We start from the raw sequence: 23739 nt of genomic DNA, 5'->3' as shown, positions 1-23739 counted from the left end.
TAGTGGCGAAGCCCACGCGCTATTGGAGCGCCGCACGATGCCGAGGTGTTCCAAAGCGTCGAACTCGGCTTTGGCCATGGCGAGCTTGGCTGGGTCGAGGCGGCGGGATCTGGCGTAGACCGGCGGGCCCGTGGTTGGTATGTGGTGCTCGATCCCATGTCGTACTGCGACGGCCGAAAACGTCGGCCGCGTGAGGGCCGGGAACTCCGTGAGCAGGCGAGCAAACTCGTTCGCCACCGGGAGGGTGCATGCCAGCTCGGTCGGAGCGGAGCTGCTCAATGTGCATGCCAGGGAGCGGAAGGTCTCGGCGTTGACGAGGCGACGCCGTTTGACATCAACCAGCAGTCCGTGTGCGCAGAGGAAGTCGGCGCCTAGCCGAGCCATGGGCACGCTTGCAGTTACAAAAGTCCAATTAAAGCGTTGGCCGCCGAAGCAGAGGGTGACGTTGCGCGGGCCGAAGGTGCGGATGGCCGATCCGTTGGCCGCAACCACGGAGGGGCCGCAAACCGCGGACTGCCTGTCCTGATCGGAGGCGGGTATGACGCTCATTTGGGCGCCGGTGTCACACAGGAAGCGCCATCCGGACGCTTTGTCCCTGATGAAAAGTAAGTTGCCCGTGTGGCCGGCGCTCATGGCTGGTAATGAACGCCGGCCCGGCCGTTTCCCGGCTTGCCGAAGGTGCACGGGGGTTGGCATGTCCGGGCCTTCTGTCCAAACCTGGCATGATAATAACACCACGCCTGGTCAGCTGGAGGCCCCGGTCGTCGTGCTGGAGGTGGTCGGCGCGGCGTAGCGGCCGCCAATTGCGTCGGCAGTTCGGTCGTCGACCGTGCCGGGTGCTCGGGCGCCATGGGCGTTGCTTCGGACGGCGGTGGGCTCCAGGTCGCTGCTCCAATGCGTTGGCCTGCCGCAGAGATCTTGTCGGCTTCCCTCGCGAGGGCGCGGGTATCCATGATCGTCATGCTTGCCAGGGCGAGGCGTACCTGGCTAGGCAGCTGACGGAGGAACAGCTCCTGGAACAGGAAAGCCGGAGAGTGCTCGCCGAGCAGCGAAAGCATGTAGTCCATTCGCTCGGACGGGCGCGTGTCGCCGAGCTCGGGCAGGTCGAGCAGGTGCCGTGCGCGTTCCGCCGATGAGAGGGCGAAAGCGTCAAGGAGGAGCTTTTTAATCGCGTCGTATTTGTCAGCGGCTGGCGGGCTCTCAAGGAGGCTCAGGGCACGGGCCGCGGTGGCTGAGCCGAGTGCTGCTACCACATGGTGGAAGCGGGTGTCGTCGGCCGTGATGCCTCGCAGGGCGAACAGGGAGTCCGCCTGGGCGAACCAAACCGCCGCGTGAGCCTCCCAGAAGGTAGGCAGTTTGAGGGCAACTGCCGTGTCCATGTCGGGTCACCAATGTAGGAGCTGTGCTCCCACGTAAATCGGTAAGAATGGACGCGACAAAAAGCTGGAATTCATCCGAGTTTCTTTATTGTGTCAACTGTCAACTCAACTCGGGTACTCTGAAAAGCCCGTTTATCGGGCAGCAATATATATACACATTATTCCGGAGCGTTTGCCCGGGAAAGGCGAGACCGGGCGTGCCCGGGCGTCCTGGGCGAACCCTGGAAAGGCGAGTCTGGACATGCCCGGGCGTCCTGGACGAGGCCTGGCAAGTCGAGAGCGGGCATGCCCGGGCGTCCTGGACGAGCCCTGGAAAGGCGAGGCTGGGCGTGCCCGGGCATCCTTGGCGAGCCCGGCATGGTGATCGCTCCGCGTCCTCGGTAGGTGCAAGGCGATTGTGTATACCCAGCGGTAGCCGCTACAATGCCATCATTGTCCGAGGAGACTCGACATCTTATAGACATAAACAGTCATATTAAAGACATTAACTTGAAACAGGATTAAAAAGAACCACAAAGGTTTTCGTTGTGCACTGCTCAAGTGATACAGTATTCGCACAATGTGAAGGAGGCATTGAAGAAGAACCTATCTACGTCACCTATCAACAAGACCAATTCCTATTGGATGCTTTCAACTAACATCATCACCCCCAATTCTCTATGTTGCAGGAGCCTGCTTAGTGTTTAGCACTCCAATTGGATGTTGGAGAGTCTGGGGCGGGGCCACTAGGACTTTTTGAAGCCAGTCCGTGGCCTGCCTTTTTTAGGATAAAAAAGGTAAAAAATCAAACATTTAAACAGCCTTGGAAGGAAGGAAGAAAGAAAGGAACGTGTATCTATCTACAAAGAAGGAAGGAACCAAAATAGTACATGTCGTAAGGAGTATGATTGTACACCTCAAAATTAAAGTGGGTGGAATATAAACACCCATCCCCATTTCTCCCCCTCCCCATTTCTCCCCCCCCCCCCCCCCATCGGACCATCTGGCCCTTTTTTCTTTTTCGGACCATCAGGCTTCGGACCATCGGGTGGACACCATAAACAATATTGTTAAGTGTAAATACAAAATCAAAAACAAGGTGTAATGCAGTAACCTGCACTGATGAGCATTTTTCCCTTGTAAATTAAGCCTCATATTCCTCGTTATATGTATTCCTCAAATTCCCTGATACCCTTACTATACCTTCTTCAATTTGCCTGGAATTCCTCACTATGCTTTCCTAAAATGGCCTGAACCTCCATTAACCATCCTTATGTTTTACCCTGCCTTCTTCAAACAGGCAAAGAGGAAGAACATCAGATTTATCTGAGGAACATGCATGAGACACTCCTCTTATTGCCTGGTGTTTCTAATTATGCCTTTGTTAAATGACCTGATGTTTTCGACTATGCCTCCCTCATATATCATGATAGCCCTCATTTTGCCTCCCTCATATATCATGATAGTCCTCATTTTGCCTTCCTCATATATCATGATAGTCCTCATTTTGCCTTCCTCATATATCATGATAGTCCTCATTTTGCCTCCCTCATATATCATGAGAGTCCTCATTTTGCCTTCCTCATATATCATGATAGTCCTCATTTTGCCTTCCTCATATATCACGATAGTCCTCATTTGGCCTTCCTCATATATCATGATAGTCCTCATTTTGCCTTCCTCATATATCATGATAGCCCTCATTTTGCCTTCCTCATATATCATGATAGTCCTCATTTTGCCTCCCTCATATATCATGATAGTCCTCATTTTGCCTTCCTCATATATCATGATAGTCCTCATTTTGCCTCCCTCATATATCATGAGAGTCCTCATTTTGCCTTCCTCATATATCATGATCGTCCTCATTTTTCCTCCCTCATATATCATGATAGTCCTCATTTTGCATTCCTCATATATCATGATAGTCCTCATTTTGCCTTCCTCATATATCATGATAGTCCTCATTTTGCCTTCCTCATATATCATGATAGTCCTATTTTGCCTTCCTCATATATCATGATAGTCCTCATTTTGCCTTCCTCATATATCATGATAGTCCTCATTTTGCCTTCCTCATATATCATGATAGTCCTCATTTTGCCTTCCTCATATATCATGATAGTCCTCATTTTGCCTTCTTCATATATCATGATAGCCCTCATTTTGCCTTCTTCATATATCATGATAGTCCTCATTTTGCCTCCCTCATATATCATGATAGTCCTCATTTTGCCTTCCTCATATATCATGATAGTCCTCATTTTGCCTTCCTCATATATCATGATAGTCCTCATTTTGCCTTCCTCATATATCATGATAGTCCTCATTTTGCCTTCCTCATATATCATGATAGTCCTCATTTTGCCTCCCTCATATATCATGATAGTCCTCATTTTGCCTTCCTCATATATCATGATAGTCCTCATTTTGACTTCCTCATATATCATGATAGTCCTCATTTTGCCTTCTTCATATATCATGATAGTCCTCATTTTGCCTTCCTCATATATCATGATAGTCCTCATTTTGCCTTCCTCATATATCATGATAGTCCTCATTTTGCCTTCCTCATATATCATGATAGTCCTCATTTTGCCTTCCTCATATATCATGATAGTCCTCATTTTGCCTTCCTCATATATCATGATAGTCCTCATTTTGCCTCCCTCATATATCATGATAGTCCTCATTTTGCCTTCCTCATATATCATGATAGTCCTCATTTTGCCTTCCTCATATATCATGATAGTCCTCATTTTGCCTCCCTCATATATCATGATAGTCCTCATTTTGCCTTCCTCATATATCATGATCGTCCTCATTTTGCCTTCCTCGTATATCATGATAGTCCTCATTTTGCCTTCCTCATATATCATGATAGTCCTCATTTTACCTCCCTCATATATCATGATAGTCCTCATTTTGCCTTCCTCATATATCATGATAGTCCTCATTTTGCCTTCCTCATATATCATGATAGTCCTTGTTTTGCCTTCCTCATATATCATGATAGTCCTCATTTTGCCTTCCTCATATATCATGATAGTCCTTGTTTTGCCTTCCTCATATATCATGAAAGTCCTTGTTTTGCCTTCCTCATATATCATGAAAGTCCTCATTTTGCCTTCCTCATAGATCATGATAGTCCTCATTTCGCCATCCTCATATATATATATATATTTTTTGTATACTGAATCGAGACTCATGAAAGAGCTAACATTTATTTCACAAACAAATCAACGAGACAAATAAAATATATAAAAAGAGGGAGCAGAAGACAAGATGGGGAGAGAAGGGGAAGCACACAAACATAACATTTGAGAGCAGGGAGATGTGTGGGAGGGAGAGGGCTTTGGGGGAGGAGGCGTGGGAAGGGGTGTGGGTGGGGGGGGGGGGGCGGTGGGAGAAGTATAAAACACAAGGACACCAAGGACTTCCAGGACAGAAGTTGGCATTTCCGAAAAGTGGATTTTGGAGTGAAATTCGCGGGGGTAGAAAAGATCAAGGTTTTGGATGGGGGAAGATAAGAGATGGTGGTGAACAGCTGTTTTAAAGACCTGGAGGGTGGAGTGGGATTGAAGAGAGTGAGGGAGTTTGTTCCAGAGGCGGGAGAAAAGAGGAATGAAGGAGTGAAGGTGAGCAGAGAGTCTTGATTTTGGCAGTTTAACCATAAAAGGGTTGCAGGCAGATCTTGTGTGACCTGTAGGAATATTTGGGGGATGGAGCCCAGAGAGAGCTGGGGGGGGGGGGGGGGCAAGGCCAGAGAGGAGTCGGGAGAAGATGGAAAGACCACCAACCTGCCTGTGGTGGGTAAGTGAAAGGCCCTCGGAGATAGCTTCATCACGGGAGATTCCAATGATTCTGAACGCTTTGGTTTCAACAGCGTGAAGCCGAGCTAGGTGTGAGGCAGGAGCACCAGCCCAGAGGGGAGAGCAGTATTCCATTGAGCTGCGGATGAAAGCCTCGTATGTGGTGAGCAGCTCAGGTGTGCCAAGGAAGGACTTCGCACGATGGAGAATGCCCAGTTGGGGACTGGCTTTGGAGGTCAGATTTGAAATGTGGTTTTCCCAGGAAAGATCATGGCAGATAGTGAGACCCAAAAGCTTGAGTGACAGAACTTCTTGGAGAGGATTATTCAGAAAGTGGATGGGAGGGTTGTCCAGTCAGTCTTTTCGGAGAGACATCGTAAGAGTGTGAGATTTGTCAGGATTGAAAGACATGTTCCACTTGTTTACCCAGTCTGTGATTTTGTCCAGGTCTGCAGAGAGTGAGGAGGCTGCAGACCGCCAATCTGAGGTTTGAGGAATGGAGCGACAGAGAGTAGAGTCATCAGCAAAGAGATAGAGAGGATTTTCAAGAGAGTCAGAGAGATCATTGATGAAGACCAGAAAAAGCACAGGGCCCAGAACACTGCCTTGGGGAACTCCAGCCTGAACAGGAAGAGGAGATGAGAGAAACCCATTCAGGGCCACACGTTGACTACGACTAGAGAGGAAGTCCACCAGCCATGCGTGGAGATTACCATGGATACCAAAGGAGGAGTGTTTGGTGAGCAGAGCGGGGTGCCAGACCGATTCGAAGGCACGTGATATGTCAAGGGAGACAGCTCTAATTTCCTGTTTGGCATTGAGGACCTCCATCCATTGTTGAGAAAGCAGAAGCAGCATGTCCAGAGTAGAGTGACCAGGTCTGAAACCAAATTGATGATCAGAGATCAAGCCATTGGAGAAGAGGAAAGATTTCATATCTGAAGCAATGATGGATTCCATGACTTTGCTGATAATTGGGAGAAGGCTGATTGGTCTGTAGTTGCTAGGATCTGTTTTTGCACCTTTTTTGTGCAAAGCGGTGATGTTGGCTGATTTCCAAGCAGATGGCAGATGACCTTGAGCAAAAGAGAGGGTGAAGAAAACAGAGAGAGGGAGTGAAAGAGCGGAAGAACAGGATTTTAGGACCCGTGGGCTGATGCCGTCAGGTCCAGTTGCAGAATGAGAGTCGAGGGTTGACAGAAACTTTTCCACCTTGTCAGGAGGAAAGGACACAGAGTCCAGGAGCAGCTGGGTACGACTGGGTACGGTGGGTACAGAGAGGGATGGGTTTGGGACACATGATTTAGAGGCATACACAGAGTTGAGGCATTCAGCTTTTTCACATGCGGAGTCAGCTGTGTAGCCGTTTGAGGTAAGGGAGGGGATGGAGGGGGAACAAACACCAGAAACGGATTTGACCAGGCACCACCAGGATTTGGAAGAGGGAGACAGATAAGAGAGTTCGGTCTTGAGAACAGAGAGATATTGTTTCCTGGCTCTCCTGAGGGTGGACACACACTTGTTTCGGGCTTTGTGAAAGGAAATGAGATTTCCTTCCATTGGATTTGCTTTCCAGGAGACGAAAGCAAATTGTTTCTGGGCAACAGCCTCACCACAAGACTCCGTGTACCATGGACGGGAGGAAGGGTATGACAAATGAAGACGAGATGGGATAACTCTGTGCATGAGAGAGAGCAATTTACTTTGGAAGAATTCCCAGGATGAGTTGATGTCAGAGGCGCTAGAGATGGGAGACCAGTCCAGATGATTGATGGCTGCTTGAAGACCGTGCCAGTTGGCCTGAGTGAAATGCCAGACTCGTCGACGCTGAGGAGGCTCTCTGAGAATGGTCAGAGAGATGTCCACTTTAACAAGCACATGATCAGATGAGCCGATTGGAGCAGAAGAAGAGCAGCAGACATTTTCAGGGAAGTTAGTCATAACCAAGTCCAGAAGAGAAGATGCTCTGTTGACTGAGATCCGGGTCGGGAAATTGACAGATTGTGTCAGTCCCAGTGAGTCACAGAAGTCCTTTGCTGAAGAGCCATGGCTGGTGAGAGAGGTACCCACACCCAACCAACTGGCATGGTGACAATTGAAATCACCACATATGAGGAAGAGAGAGTTGGGATGGGTAGATAGAAGTTGGTCCATATTATCAGACAGCGAGATGTAGATGGAGTCATCACTGTTTGGTGGACGGTACAACACACATATGAACAAAAGGTGGGAGCGAAGGGGAAGCCATAGCCAAAGGTATTCCTGGGGGTGAGGTGGAGAGAGGGCAGTGCAGGGCGAGTGAGGAAGAGAGTTTTTTTATAAAGATAGCAACCCCCCCCCCCCCCCCCCTCCAGGACGAGACTCAGGTCTTTCATACCGGAGGAGGGAGTAACCTGGGAGAGATACCAAGGAATCAGAGACATCATGAAGGAGGAAAGTTTCTGTTAAGCAGATCACGTCTGGTTTGTCAGAAGCAACCTGTATGGAGAGATCAGTCAAGTTTGAGCGAAGGCCCCGGATGTTTGAGGTCCATACTGTTAAATAAGAGGAAGGGGGAGCATCGGATACAGAACAGGGGGGGGGGGGGGGAGCGGTAGGGTAAGATGTGGAAGAGGAGGAAGAGGTAGGGAGAGCTGTTGAAGGTGTGTCAGAGATTTCAGAATAGCTTGGAGAAAGGGAAGAATGGGGCGGACAAAAGGTTTGATGGTGATTGGGTGAGGCGCAGTGAGGTGTTATTTGAGGAGGGGGAAGAGTGAGGCAGAAGGTTGAGGAAGATGAAGGTGAAAGGTGGAAGGGGGAAAAAGCGGGGAGGACGCTTTGAGGAGGAGGGGTGAGAGGGGAGTCGAGGAGGGGAGGAGTGAGGGAGGGTCTCGGAGGGGAGGGGTGTGGGGGGAGTTTAGGAGGGAAGGGGCAAGGGGGGAGATCTGAAAGGGATGGGTGATGGGGAAGATTTGGAGGGGAGGGGGAAGGGGGTAGATTTAGAGGGGAGGGGTGATGGGATTTTGGGGTGATGGGATTTTGAAAAATGTACGATTAATGGGAAACGAACATTTTTTGCAAAATGAGTTTGAGACCTTCGAGTCAAAAATACATTTGAGGACACTGGAGGAGGGATGGAGTTCTGGATAGTTTAGGGAATGTAGAAAGGAGGAACTGTAAGAGATGGTATTATATATATTTTTTGGAATGAATAGATTTGGCAAGCAAGTTGAAAGCATCCTTTTATGGAGGAAGAAGAAAAAGGTGTTATAATATACGACAGAATACAGTTCTTCAGGGGAAAGTTTAAACATTTTTAACAACGTGATCACGAGATCACGAACAACGTGGTCGAAGAACGAACGAACAAATAAGAAAAATGAATAAACGAATAAGAGCAGAGAAGGAAATAATTTTTTTTTTTTTTTTTTACTGAGTTGAGATTTTAAACAAGGAAGTATGGGGTGAAAGACTGGGACAAAAAACAGGGAACGAAAGTAATTGCAGCGCAATCGACGAACCGCTGAGAGAAAAACAAAGCCTCAGAATACCCGACACGAATTATCCGACGATTTTGTATGCAGGTATGAAAAATTAACACCGAGAATCTTACTAAAGATACACTATAAGTATACACACCGAAAGATAGATACAGTTACGACAAAAACACAATTGTGAAAAAATTACTTAACTTCGAAAGTGTGAGCGCATGGACAGCTTCGAAGGAACGTGTCCTCTGCGAGGAATGTTAGCCCTTATATATCATGATAGTCCTCATTATGCCTTCCTCATATATCATGATAGTCCTCATTTTGCCTTCCTCATATATCATGATAGTCCTCATTTTGACTTCCTCATATATCATGAAAGTCCTCATTTTGCCTTTCTCATATATCATGATAGTCCTCATTTTGCCATCCTCATATATCATGACAGTCCTCATTTTGCCTTCCTCATATATCATGATAGTCCTCATTTTGCCTTCCTCATATATCATGATAGTCCTCATTTTGCCTTCTTCATATAGAATGATATTCGTCATTTTGCCTCCCTCATATATCATGATATTCCTCATTTTGCCTCCCTCATATATCATGATAGCCTCATTTTGCCTTCCTCATATATCATGATAGTCCTCATTTTGACTTCCTCATATATCATGATAGTCCTCATTTTGCCTCTCTCATATATCATGATAGTCCTCATTTTGCCTCCCTCATATATCATGATAGTCCTCATTTTGCCTCCCTCATATATCATGATAGTCCTAATTTTGCCTTCCTCATATATCATGATATTCGTCATTTTGCCTCCCTCATATATCATGATAGTCCACATTTTGCCTTCCTCATATATCATGATAGTCCTCATTTTGCCTCCCTCATATATCATGATAGTCCTCATTTTGCCTCCCTCATATATCATGATAGTCCTCATTTTTCCTCCCTCATATATCATGATAGTCCTCATTTTGCCTTCCTCATATATCATGATAGTGTAGCGGTTACCAGAAGCATTATACAATCCCCTTGCACCGGCCGATGACGTAACCGGCGGGCGGTCACTTGCCCGGGCTCGCCCGGACTTGCCCGGACTTGCCTTGCCCGGGCGGACACTTGGTTTGCATACCACGCCCCGTTGAGAGGCGTGGCTTACCGATTTGCATACCACGCCCCGCCTGAGAGGCGTGGCTTTTGTGTGGTGAACTTTGGTTATAAATTGCCGCCCGTTCTATTGGGCTTTTCAGTGCTTTTGAGTTGAGCTAGAAATAAATAGCTCAGTGAAACTTCGTTCCTGGTGTCGTCCATTTTGTCCGGCTTTATCGTGAGAGCATAGCTCCAGAATTGGTGACCCCTTTTCAAGAACACGGCGATGGAGTCATCTGTAGCTTTGAAGCTCCCTCGCATTTGGGAATCGCAGGCAGCCGTCTGGTTCGCCGAAGCGGACTCTCAATTCGCCTTGCGGAACATTATGGAGGACACGACGCGCTACCACCATGTGGTCTCCGCGCTCAACGCCTCCACTGCCGCCCGGATCCTGAGTTTCCTAGAGAACCCGCCGAACGCCGACAAATACGGCGTGCTCAAAGGCCTACTCCTCGGTGCGTTTGGACTCACAGAGACCGAATGCGCGCGACAACTGCTCGACCTCCCGGAGCTGGATGAGGCCCATCCATCCGAACGCATGGACCACATGCTTGCTCTACTCGGCGACCACAGCCCAGATTTCCTCTTCCACGAGCTGTTCCTCCGGCAGCTACCGGGGCAGGTACGATTAGCTTTGGCTAATTCGCCCATCACGGACCCTCGCGCCCTGGCCAAGGAGGCCGATAAATTTTTCTCGGCCAGGGGACACGTCAGAGCGGCCGCCTGGAACCCTGGGCCGTCCGAGGCAACGCCCGCGCCATGACCGGCACCACCACCGGCCGAGTTAGCGCCACTGGCGGCAGTGGCCGCCGCGACGCCCCGTCGACCGAACCCGACGCGACCGCCGGAGCCTCCACCAGCGCAGACCATGTGCTACTACCATGCCAGGTTCGGGCAGAACGTGCCGCCAGAACGTGCCACCCACCGTGCACTTTCGGCAGGTCGGGAAACGACCAGGCCGGCGCTCGCTGCCTGCCATGAGCGTCGGCCATTCAGGCAGCCTTCTGTTTATTACGGACACAGCGTCCGGGCGGCGTTTTTTGTGCGACACTGGTGCTCAGCTGAGCGTGATACCCACCTCGGTGCAGGACAAATAGGTTGCGCTTTGCGGCCCCGCCTTGGTCACCGCAAACGGCTCCTCCATCCGCACCTTCGGTTCGCGCAGCGTCGCATTCTGCTTCGGGGGCCAGCGCTTCAGGTGGGACTTCATCACGGCGAACGTACCCATGGCGTTGCTGGGTGCAGATTTTCTTTGCGCGCATGGGCTTTTGGTTGACGTCAAACGGCGTCGGCTCATCAACGCGGAGACGTTCATCTCACTCGCTTGCTCATTGAGCGGCTCCGCACCAACCATGCTAGCCTGCGCTCTCCCGGCCGCGGACGATTTCACCCACCTACTCACCGAGTTTCCCGCCCTCACGCAGCCGACGTTTTCGGCCGTCGCCATCAAACATGGCGTCGAACACCACATTCCGACCACAGGTCCACCGGTCTACGCCAGGGCTCGTCGCCTCGACCCAGCCAAACTCGCCGTGGCGAAGGTGGAATTCGACGCGCTGGAGCGATTGGGCATTGTGCGGTGCTCGAATAGTGCGTGGGCCTCGCCCCTGCACATCGTGCCCAAACCGGGTGGCGGATGGCGACCATGCGGCGATTACCGCTGCCTCAACGACACCACCAACCCCGACCGGTACCCGATACCACATATACAGGACTTTTCTGCCCGTTTGGCGGGGCGGGTGATCTTTTCCAAGGTCGACCTCATTCGGGGCGACCACCAAGTACCCGTCCGGCCGGCCGACGTGCCGAAGATGGCGGTAATTACACCTTTTGGCCTCTTCGAGTTCCTTTGCATGCCGTTCGGCCTAAAGAATGCGGCCCAGGCCTTGCAACGGCTGATGCACAGCGTGCTGCGCGACCTCACCTTCCTATTCGTCTACTTGGACGACATTCTCGTCACCAGCACTTCCCGGGCGGAGCACCTCATCCACCTGCGCACACTTTTTGAGTGCCTCGGCCAGCGCGGCCTCATCATCAACCCGGCGAAATGCCAGTTTGGCGTAACGGCCATCGACTTCCTGGGGCACCGCATCACGAAGCGCGGGGCCGTTCCGCTGCCGACCAAGGTGGAGGCAGTCACAAGTTTCCCGCTCCCCCGCTCCATCAAGGCCCTACAGGAATTTTTGGGAATGGTAAATTTCTACCACCGGTTCGTGCCTCGCACCGCCCAACTCATGCGCCCCTGTACGAAGCCCTCCGGGGCAAGCCGGCCAAGCACGACGTCGCCTGGACCAAAGAGCTGGACGAGGCCTTCACGGGCACAAAGCTGGCCCTCGCCAACGCGACCATGCTGGCGTACCCGGCGCTTGACGCACCCATCGCCCTCACCACGGACGCTTCCGACTACGCGGTGGGCGCCGTGCATGAACAGTGGGTGAACGGGGCTTGGCAACCGCTGGCCTTCTTCAGCCGACAGCATCGCCCTAACGAGCGCAAGTATAGCGCTTTCGACCGCGAGCTCCTCGGCCTTTACCTGGCCGTTCGCCACTTCCGCCATCTTTTAGAGGGCCGCCCGTTCACGGCGTTTGTGGACCACAAACCCCTGGTCTTCGCCATGGCCAAGGTTGCAGAGCCGTGGTCGGCCCACCAGCAGCGCCACCTCTCTGCCGTGTCCGAATTTACGACGGACATCCGGCACGTCGCGGGCAAGGACAACGCTGTGGCCGATTGCCTCTCCCGGTCCGGCGTGAACGCCGTCCACCTCGGTGTGGACTTCACCCGCATGGCGGCCGACCAGACCGCCGACCCCACGGTGCAAGCCATCCGGACAGTGGACACAGGCCTGCGGTTGGCCGACGTCCCCTTCGAGGATACAGGCACAGTTCTCCTGTGCGACGTTTCCTTGGGCCAACCTCGCCCCATCTTGCCCACCGGATGGCAGTGGCACATTTTTGACGCCCTCCACGGCCTTTCCCACCCGGGCCGGAAAGCGTCGCAGAAGCTCGTGGCAGCGAAATTCGTCTGGCACGGGCTCCGTAAGGACGTCCGCGACTGGGCCAACGCCTGTGTCGCCTGCCAGTGTGCGAAGGTCCACCGGCACACCCAGGCCCCGTTGGCACCATTCAATGTGCCCATGCGGCGCTTCGACCACATCAATGTGGACCTGGTGGGACCCCTTCCCTCCTCGCGGGGCTTCACCCACCTCCTCACGATGGTGGACAGGACCACCAGGTGGCCGGAGGCCATCCCGCTGGCATCAACAACATCCGCCGACATGGCGCAGGCCTTCATTGGCACATGGATTGCCCGTTTCGGCGCCCCCTCGGACATCTCCTCCAACAGAGGCCCACAATTCACCTCCGAGCTTTGGGGCGTGGTCGCCCAGGCCTTGGGGGTCAAGCTACACTGCACCACGGCCTACCACCCCCAAGCCAACGGCTTGTGCGAGCGGTTCCACCGCTCGATGAAGGCCGCTCTCAGGGCCAGCCTCCAGGACGACGGTTGGGCCGACAGGCTCCCGTGGGTCCTATTGGGCCTCCGAACGGCCCCTAAAGAGGACCTCCAGGCTTCCACCGCCGAGCTGGTCTACGGCCAGCCACTGCGCGTGCCGGGCGAGTTCATCCCCCGACGCAACCGGCACCTGGTCCGCGGGCAACCGGCCCCTGGTCGGCGGCTCGCCTACGCTCGGTCGTCCAGGAGGCCGCCAGGAGGTTTGCCCCCGTGCCCACGTCCCATCACGGCTGCCCCCAACCCCACGTCCCCCCAGCACTTCGCACTGCGGAGTACGTTTTCATCCGGAACGACGCACACCGGGGACCGCTCCGGCCGCCGTACGATGGACCTTTCCGGGTCCTGAAGAGGGACGGCCAGTCGTTCATCGTGGACAACGGCGGCAAACCGGACCACATCTCCGTGGACCGCCTCAAGCCGGCCCATTTGGACCTCGACCAACCTCCATGGTTGGCCCTTCCTCCACGACGGGGCCGTCCCCCGTCAACCAAGCTCCCCGCCCGACCATCCACCGCCACGCCACCTACCACCCCCATACGAATCGCCAGGGGTCGTTTCGGCCGGGTCATCAGACCCCCCTCAAACTGACTCTCCCGGTGCAAGTTATTTCTGGGGGGGCACATGTCGCGGTTACCGGAAGCATTACACAATCCCCTTGCACCGGCCGATGATGTAACCGGCGGGCGGTCACTTGCCCGGGCTTGTCCGGACTTGCCCAGACTTGGGACTTGCCATTAATCATTTGCTTGGCTGCGTACCTGTGCCCAAGTGCTGTGTATAATCGCTTGTAATATTACCTGATTAAATAAATGCAAGTTCAGAGTTCACCCACCTGCTGGTACAACATTGACTGATCAACGTTAGAATTTTGTGACAATCTCCATTTTCAATTTTGGCTGCACGTGAGATTTTGAGAGTTTGTCACGAACACTATTCATTCTTTTTATCTTGCCAAAACGAAGTTTTTGCAAGATGTATTAGTCAGCTTGTATGTTTGTTTGTTTTTTTGTTTGTGGTTAATCATTTTTTTTCACGTTTAGATCACTCTGTAGACCACAGTTATTATTGGAAACTCCTGTAACTTCGCATATCAGAGTCCTATAGAGATACCCTTCAGCACACAAAATTTTGAAGGACAAGGTCAAAGGTCAAGGTCACTTTGTGGTCAATCATGGAGGTCGACAAAACACTAATTTTTTGAGTAACTTTGATCGGATCGTCTCCAAACTTCATGGGAATCTAGTATATGGTCCGGCGCTCAGCTGATTAGTTTTTAGTGGCGATCGGCCTTGACCTTCATGGTTAGCGCTGGAGGTCGAAAATTATTGACCCCAAGGTCAAATTTTGAAATCGTAGGTACCATATCGAGTAATACCTCATATGAATGCCCTTGATGAGTGCTTCCCAGATCTGTAAACAGTTTGACGCTATGACGTCATTTGATGACGTCATGACGAAAAAACGGAATTTTCATGAAAAAATTATTTCCTCAGTTCTCATCAAAATCTTTCAATATTTCATGTGCGTTGGTCATGAAGACATACTATTCACCATACGAAATTATTAAGGTCAAGGTCAAAGGTCAAGGTCACTTTGCGGTCAATCATGGAGGTCAACGAAACCCTTATTTTTTGAGTAACTTTGATCTTATGATCTCCAAACTTGGTGGGTATATAGGGTGTGGTATGGCGCTCAGCTGATTAGTTTTTGGTGTCGATCGGCCTTGACCTTCAAGGTCATTTTGAAGGTCATTCAATTTTGACCAAAAGGTAAAATTTTCAAGTTTCAGTTACCATATCGAGTAGTACCTCAAATTGAAGCCCTTGTTGAGTGCTTTCCAAACATATTTAGACATTATATAAATGACGTCATTTGGTGACGTTATAAGGCAAACACGTATTTTTCAAGGTCACTCTCTAGAACGATTTATCATCGGAATATCTCGTGGGCAGACATTCCTCAAAGAGTCGCTTCTAGTGGATAGCAGTTCTGTTCACCTCAGTGTGACCTGAAGCAAGTCACTCATGTTCACATTTTGGCAAGATACGGTTCACCCTGTGGGTGACATATGTTTATTTCCTTTTTTTTTTAACGGGAGAACCTTTTTAACCGACAGTGCACCACCACCACCCTTGGTTTGCATACCACACCCCGTTGAGAGGCGTGGCTTACCGATTTGCATACCACGCCCCGCCTGAGAGGCGTGGCTTTTGTGTGGTGAACTTTGGTTATAAATTGCCGCCCGTTCTATCGGGCTTTTCAGTGTTTTTGAGTTGAGCTAGAAATAAATAGCTCAGTGAAACTTCGTTCCTGGTGTCGTCCATTTTGTCCGGCTTTATCGTGAGAGCATATAGCTCCACAATAGTCGTCATTTTGCCTTTGTGTTTGCTTGACACATTTTAAACTCCCCTTTGCTTCATTCTCTAATCCCTGCAATCTGACCCACACTCAGTTTCCTTGTATACTATATTTTTATGCCTCCCTTGACGAAGTCGCCAGAGGCATTGTGTTTTCAGGTTGTCCGTTCGTCTGTCCGTCCGTTTGTCCGTCCATGATTGGTTTTCGTTACCGCGAGAACTTGAAAACGGCTGAAGGGATCTTTGTCAAACTGGGTGCAGGTATGCATAACGAGGTAAACATGAACTGATTATATTTTGGGGTCACGAGGTCAAAGGTCAAAGTCTGTAATATGTCTATAACTTGAGAACAGCTGAAGTTATCTAATTAACACTTGGTACAGGTATGCATAATGATATAAACATTAACGTATTCGATTTTGGGGCAAAGGTCAAAGGTCAAAATCTGTAATAAGTCTATAACTTGAGAATAGCTGAAGTGATATAATTCAAACTTGGTACAGGTATGTATAATGATGTAAAGATTAACTCATTAGATTTTGGGGCAAAGGTCAAAGTCCGTAATAAGTCTATAACTTGAGAATAGCTGAAGTTATCTAATTCAAACTTGGTACAGGTATGTATAATGATATAAAGATTAACTGATTAGAATTTGGGGCCGAGAGCTCAAAGGTCAAAGTCTATTATTTTATTTATATTCAGTGCTGATCCTTGTCCACACTTCCCTTTCCTGGGTTGGTTGGTTGGACGGTTGAATACATTTTCTTGCCATTTTGAAAAGCATACTTAACCCTGATCATTAATTTCTGACCCCTCTAAATAAGCTCCTCTACATAATAGGCTTATGTCAATAATCACCATGCAAATAGTAGAACAAGTTACTCAAATCACCCTGTATTATGATCAATAACCATACTGATTGGTATGGTATAGGCTGTTTCTTGCACTCTTTTAGTTTGCTTACTTTGCATATGACGCTGTCATGAATGGTGGCAAATGGAGCCTCTTGAGAAACACACCACTTCATTCTGTCTTGGAACCACTGACTCATCACCGTCCAGATGATTTCGTCCCTCGGCTCCTTTTTCACCATAAACTGCCAGGTCTTTGTCGCTCGTTCAACCCTCCTTCTGTCTTGGACCCTCAGACTTCCAGTGTTTTGCTCTTTTTGTGACGTTGTTGTTTTCTACACACAGTACATGCCCAATCCATGTCCACCTCTTCATTTTAATTTCCTCCATGATGTTTTTCTTTCTCATCCTTCTTGCTCACACAATCTGGCCAGAAGATTCACCAATTTTTTTTGAAGCAGCTATAAATGAAGTTTCTGTGCAATGGCTTCTGTGCAAATTGTGAAATTCTGTGAAATTTTGTGAGAATCTGTGCAACTTTCTGTGCAAATGGTTACTTCGCATGCATCACAGCCAAATAGTAGAACATATTTTATATTACTGGACGAGTACAACTTTTTTTAAATTTCACATAATTAAATGAGCAGAAGAAACACAAAAGTTGAGACATTAACATTTCCTTACGTTTTTGCTTTCTCCAGACAAACATTCCTCCAGCTATGAGCAGCAACAGAAATATGACTCCAAAAGGTATTCCAAGCCAAGCCAAATGTTTTGTTCGGTTATCTGTAAAGAAAAGATGTCAAACACCGTTTGCACCCTGGTTTATTTGAGTGTGACAACATTAACAAATCAAAATTAGTCAATGTTTCACCATTGTGAGCGTAAACTCGAAAAGATGACATCACCACGAATTTATCTTTCAAAACAATCTCCCTGGAAAGTGATGAATACCCTCCCTTCATCCACTTCTCATTCTCAGAGCCTGTGTGGGTCTGAAAAGGCCAATTTGTGAATCTCTCACTATTGGAGCCAAAATTCTTGCCACCAAACTTAATTTGTTTCAGGAAACAAGAAAACTCAACGGGTACCAAATTACAGGAGTGCGAGGGTTGGTGCAACAAAACGAGCAATTCCTCCATGGAAACTTGTGGGAGCATTGTCATGGTAGAGGTTTTCAGGATGATTTTTGTAATTTTTTGGATCAATCATCATCATCATCATCATCATCATCATCATCATCATCAAAATAGCCTATTATAGTCCATTACAAGATGATAATCTCAATCATCTCATGTTGAGGGGCTTTCAGAATACTGGCCACATTTGTCAAGTGTGGGCTCGCAAAAGTCACGGCAGGAATTTTATCTGGACACCTGGTTTAATGGTAATGCGGCGCACTTTGTGATGTAGTGCCCCATCTGGGAAGTAGACTGGTCGGTATTCTCATAATTGTAAACCCATGGGCGTTTCTTTGAGAAAGTCGGCAACATATCTTTTTCTATGTGTTGTTCTTTGCTGAATCCAAAAAACAATGTTGCCAAGCTGAATTTTTAAGTTAACATGCCCAAAATGACAAAATTCAAAATGGCCGCCAATTCACACTAAAACGCTTATATTTCAGCTACTAAACAATGTAGAAAGTTGATTGTGGTGGCTATACCCACATTTTTGGGGACAAGAAAGTTGATTAAGCCAAAATAAATTCTTATTATGGCCACCATATTGGATTTCAAGATGGCCACCATGGTCAAACAGGTATGATTTCTAATATATCAGAACTTGTAAGCCATCAGAAGATTAATTCTTGTAGTAATACATCCACTTTTATTCTGCCAAAAAATCTGGCTGTGATGATTACTTTTCACATTTCATTCAATAGTTGTGTCGTTATTTTACGATACATATGCAATTCAAGACGTTTATGCAAGTCTTCAGATTTAAGTTTGGTTTATGCATGTGAGGTCTTGGTTAACATCAGCACAGGTACATAGTCCAGTACAAGGAAGTTTTGCTTTCCTGCACTTGCACCGGAGATTTCTGCAGCCAGTTTTGCATTGGCAATGAATAATTTACAAACAAGCTTGGGGAATTGGCTCCAAAGACATAAGGATGGGTACAAGATCATTCTGTTCAATTTGCCATCCCATATCTTCTGGTTTGGGCAGTCTCTGTATGGCAATATTTGCCTGTCGCCACACCATCACCTGAAAGTGCACTCTTTGCATATGGAAACTGAAGGCATCACTTGTTGGTGGCAACTTTTATGGACTGTCAGTGCGAGCAAAAAGCATATGGTGGGCCTCATCAAGTGAATCCACTGCAACCTTGTAAATCTTGCACATGAAACACTCTGCTTGTTTCATAGCATCACTTGTCAGTTCACCCAATCCAACATTCAAAAGAAGGTCAAAGTGATGCTTAAAGATTTCCCGTGCTGTTTTTTGGAATGGCCATATACAAATGAAGTAGTGTCTGTGCCGGTGAAAGCATGGAATTGAAGAATGGCTTTCTCTGATCCTTTAGGCAGCTTCTCAAACACTTCACGCAGGGGTATGTATTTTGGTTTTCTCGCTGTCCCAGTCATCAACCACACTTTGCACATGCAGGAAATTTCATGTAGATGAGCCAGCAGAATAATAAGGACATCAACATCCCTTGAAACAAGAACAATGTTGTCCTTAGCCATCTCTTTGCTCATGTGAATGGCATGCAAAATTAGTCTAGTATCCCCTTCTTCATGGTTGGCTGTGAGATTGGTCAAATTGAGACCTTGATTTGAGCTTATGACCCCTTCCTCATCAGAGAAACCACCAGCAACAACAAATGTTTTCTCTTGATCTTGAGTTTGAAGCATCAGTTCATCTGATATGAACTTGGCAAGGTCAGCTTTATTTTCAGGAAGAGCAAGAAAACTTTCCCAATTGTTTGGAAGGGGAACATTGCGATCTTCGATGACTCGACGAACAGCATGAGTACTTCTGTTACGTCTTGATCGTGTGGATGCCTTGATTGATATTTTCTGGTATCTGTCAAATACTACATCGATCCTTTTGTATTTTGTATCAAAATTCAGCTTGGCAACATTGTTTTTTGGATTCAGAATACAAAAACAAATAGAAAAAGATATGTTGCCGACTTTCTCAAAGAAACGCCCGTGGATTCATTGATTGGCAACTTTTGGAAATATCCGACCAGTCTTAAGCACCAATCCACCACTGCGGTTCTACGTGTAACAAGCGACTCGCCAGGCAAAGCCAGAAAGGCAGGTGAGGGTGAAAGCGAAACTTCAGCCATCCTCGTCGCCATTATTATGGTGAAAACGACCGACCCAAACAACTTCAGTGAAGTAACCTCGAGAGGACGTTTATTTTGTGGCTAACACATGCTCGCCCAACATGGCCCCTCACCTTGTGCCGTAAAGTAACCATGCCCCCTCACGCAAAGTGTCCACACCAACACGTCATAGATTCAAATAAAAACGATAACAACCAAACATAACAATTTCCATGAACAAGACTCCTATATAAGACTCCTGAAATTAACAGTCTAGGTTTTTAAGAAAGTTATTCTCCAGAGGAACAAAGAGCTGTGCATTGGAGTGCTGCCTTTTTGCACTTGCATCGTGAAGACCTGCATCCTTTTGTAAACCCACAATGGATAAATTCATGACAGGTCTTGGATGCCTCAGGTAGCATTGTTCATCGAGGCTGGCATAGGGGGCAGCCATTAAGAAGAAAACAATCCTCTTGATTCTTTGTCCAGCCCCACCCAGAGGAAGGACAGGAACGCTTGGGATGCAGAATTAGTACTTGACCCCACACATGTCCACCCTGATATGCTGCCCTTCTAACGTGCTGTTCAAGTGCATCTTTTGTCGGGGGAATCTGTTCAAATTAATTATTCATGACAAACAACTTTCTTTTTGCAACATCTACATCCATGCAGTTACCTGTCCTGCTTTACAGAATAATGAGAGACTTTTCAAATGTCTCATGCTCTCCTCCAGAATGTATTGTGCTCCATAGGCTGAGGAGCTCCCTTTCTTCCTCTTTTCCTCTGACGGAGGGTAAGGGCTGGAATGTCACCTTCTCTTTAATTCACGGCAGATCAATTACCATTAAAGGTATTTTATTTACTATTTGTTAGGAGAGCTGTTGTAAGTTTCGGCAAAATGTCCATGCCATCCGTGCCATTATTTTTCCATGCCCAATTAAGGTTGACACTTTGTCATACCCTGTCAGGGAATGAAACATCAGAAGGGTGTGAGATGGATCTGGTCCAAAGCTGACAGCTAAATCATGTTCTGTCAGGTAACGAAACACTCTTCCCATTCCGAAAGAAACAAAGGCACGTCCAACAACTCTTCTGCACAATTCCTGCCTACGTTTTGCTCTGTCTGGTCTTTTAAGGCTGTCAGTAAAATACCTGTATCAAACTAAATCCAGTTGTGTGCAATTTCTTAGCTGTGATAAGATGTCGGGGATGAAGTCCTTGTATGCATGCTCATTGGAAGTCTTTGTCTGCACTGGCTTAAGTAACTGGACTACCACAGCTCGGTCCAGTACTAGTGCAGTCCCCAAAGTGGCTTCTGAATTTGCGTTAGCGCTATCCTCCAGGCAAGTCAAGAAAACACTTTTACTACTGTTACATATTTATGTGAATGTATGTGAATTACCATTCAGGTCCTTGCTTATCCGTGTGTAGTATATTAAGTTGTGGTGTAGTTGTTGTGGTTGGAGGGTCAGGAGCCCTTCGGAACCAGTGGCCGGAAACGGAAGTGGCCGAAAACGGAAGAAGAAAAGACACGAGGAGAAAAGGACGGGGATTCTTTTTCCTCGCCCCGCTCCGACAAAAGGTGGAAGCGACCTTGCGCTGCGTGGAAAACGCGCCGTTTCGAAACGTCTGGCGAGAGGAGTTACCTGGGCGGTAAATACCTTTCGACACGTCCAGTCACCGTGAGTTCGTGCACGAAACCAAGCGTCCGGGACAGTTTGCCCCGTCTACAAAGACGCGTACGGGTCCGCACGTTGGGCCTCACTAGCGTCGGAAGCCGCGCTGGGTTTTTGCCCGTCTACAAGGACGCGTAAGGGTCGCACTTGGGGCCTCGCGCACGTTGGACGCCGCGCTGGGTTTGCCCCGGGGCTTGGCAAGGAGGTGCGCTGCAGCCGCGGCCCCAGTGCGAGACTGCACGTTGGGAGCACGTCCGCCCGGGGTTCGTCCAACCGCCCGTGTGCGGAGAGGAGAGACATTGACCACGGAGGGAGTCAGGAGTGGGGCTCACGTGAGGAATGTATAAGATTAAGATGGCCATCTTAGAGTTTGTGTAGATGAGTTCACATGGTTGTAATATTGATTGTGCCTGGTTGTGTATTGTTGATTGCTCGGGGAAAATCTCCGTGGTTGTGTCTTTGAAAGTGTTTGGTATCATTACCATTGGAAATATATACTTGCACATCAGTTGTCTCCTGGGTGAAATTCCTATGGATTGCGTGGCGAATGCGCCTATATAATACTATTTGCTGGCGAAGGTCCTCTCACGGTCCGGGGGTCACCGAGACCTGGTATGCACTGAGGGGACCACGTAACAGAATTGGGGGCTCGTCCAAATTACGATTTGCGGTTTCGCAATTGGGTCTACGTCCGGGATCTAAAAGTGTATAAAATAATAAAATAATAATATTTTTGGTAATTAAAATTTATTAATTAATTATTAATTGGTAATATTTTTTTTTGAGAAATTGGGGAAAGTCTTGGGGTGAAGGTTAACAGGTGTTAACGATAGGCACCATGGCGTTTGTGGCACAGAACTTTGGGGTAACCCCGAGTGAGGCACAGTTCCGAGCGTTGCTAAAGTCGGATCTCTTGAAATTGGCCAAACATTTTAACTTGGAGGTCCGAACTAATTTGAGGAAGGCAGAGTTGCAGGCCACGGTGATACAATCTATGGTGGGATTAGGAACATGGGACGAGTTAGCCTGGGAGTGGCTACCCGAAGAACCAGAAGACGTGGAGCTCCGGAAACTGGAGTTGCAATTACGGAGCCAGGAACGGATCAAAGAAGAAGAAAGGAAAGCAGAAAAGGAAAGAGCAGAAGAAGAAAGGAAAGCAGAAAAGGAAAGAGCAGAAGAAGAAAGGAAAGCAGAAAAGGAAAGAGCAGAAGAAGAAAGGAAAGCAGAAAAGGAAAGAGCAGAAGAAGAAAGGAAAGCAGAAAAGGAAAGAGCAGAAGAAGAAAGGAAAGCAGAGGAGAGGAGAGAAGAGAAACAAGCAGAAGAAAGGATGAAAACAAGGGAACTCGAAGCAGAGGAGAGAAAAGCGGAAAGGGAATTAAAGGAACGTGACATGGAGCTTCAGCGGGAAATCAAGTTCAAGGAGCTGGAGTTAATGAGAGAACGGGGAGAGGCACCACCCTTGCTGACGGGGTCGACACCTAACCAGAAAACCTGGGATGTGGGCAGACATGTGAGGCTGGTTCCACCGTTCAGTGAAAAGGAAGTCGCGAAATTCTTCCCACACTTTGAGAAAGTGGCTCGACAATTAAACTGGCCGGAGGAGGCCTGGACCATACTCGTACAAAGTGTGCTGGTGGGGAAAGCTCAGGAAATTTATTCGGCGCTACCAATGGACCAATGTGCAGATTATGAGGTACTGAAGAAGCACATCCTCAAGGCCTATGAGTTGGTTCCGGAAGCTTACAGGCAAAAATTCAGGAATGCCAGGAAGAGGGAGAGTGAGACCCATGTGGAGTTTGCCAGAGTGAAAGAAAACATGTTTGATCGGTGGTGTGAGTCAAAAGGAGTCGGGAAAGACTTCGAGACATTGCGGGACTTGATCCTGGTGGAGGAATTCCAGCAGTGTGTCCACGAGGACATCAAAGTGTACCTGCAGGAAAAGAAGGTACCAAAGTTGTGGGACGCAGCCACCATGGCAGATGATTATGCCTTAACCCACCGAATAGGGGTCCACAAACCTAACTCCTCGCCTAGACTTCAGCAGGGGAGTTATGGAACACCCGGTGCGGAGAACGACCTTACATGGCGGCGGCCTCGAGAGGATTATGGGGACAACTATGATACCCCACCGGTTCGAAATCGGAGGGATGAGGGCCCAAGACAAACTTATAGTTCGGGGGGCCCGAGGCAGACCACGAGTTTTTCCTCCGGGCCTACTTGCGCTTTTTGCAAGAAACCTGGACACTTGATGTCCAGTTGTTACCGCATGAAAAG

At 48.5% G+C, this 23739-nt stretch overlaps 1 protein-coding gene across 1 annotated transcript in view; it reads right to left on the bottom strand.

The window, feature by feature from the left end:
* LOC137432826 (uncharacterized) overlaps positions 1–23739 on the bottom strand; it is a 398393-nt gene that overhangs the window by 21202 nt on the left and 353452 nt on the right. Inside the window, exon 12 of the mRNA XM_078783985.1 lies at positions 17198–17299. Within this exon, the coding sequence (XP_078640111.1) occupies positions 17198–17299 (102 nt within the window). The remainder of the gene's footprint in view (positions 1–17197; positions 17300–23739) is intronic.

This window comes from Myxine glutinosa, chromosome 8 (assembly GCF_964187855.1).
Source record: "Myxine glutinosa chromosome 8, kmMyxGlut1.1, whole genome shotgun sequence".
Classification (NCBI taxonomy): domain Eukaryota; kingdom Metazoa; phylum Chordata; class Myxini; order Myxiniformes; family Myxinidae; genus Myxine; species Myxine glutinosa.
This window is presented reverse-complemented; position numbering and strand designations above follow the sequence as displayed.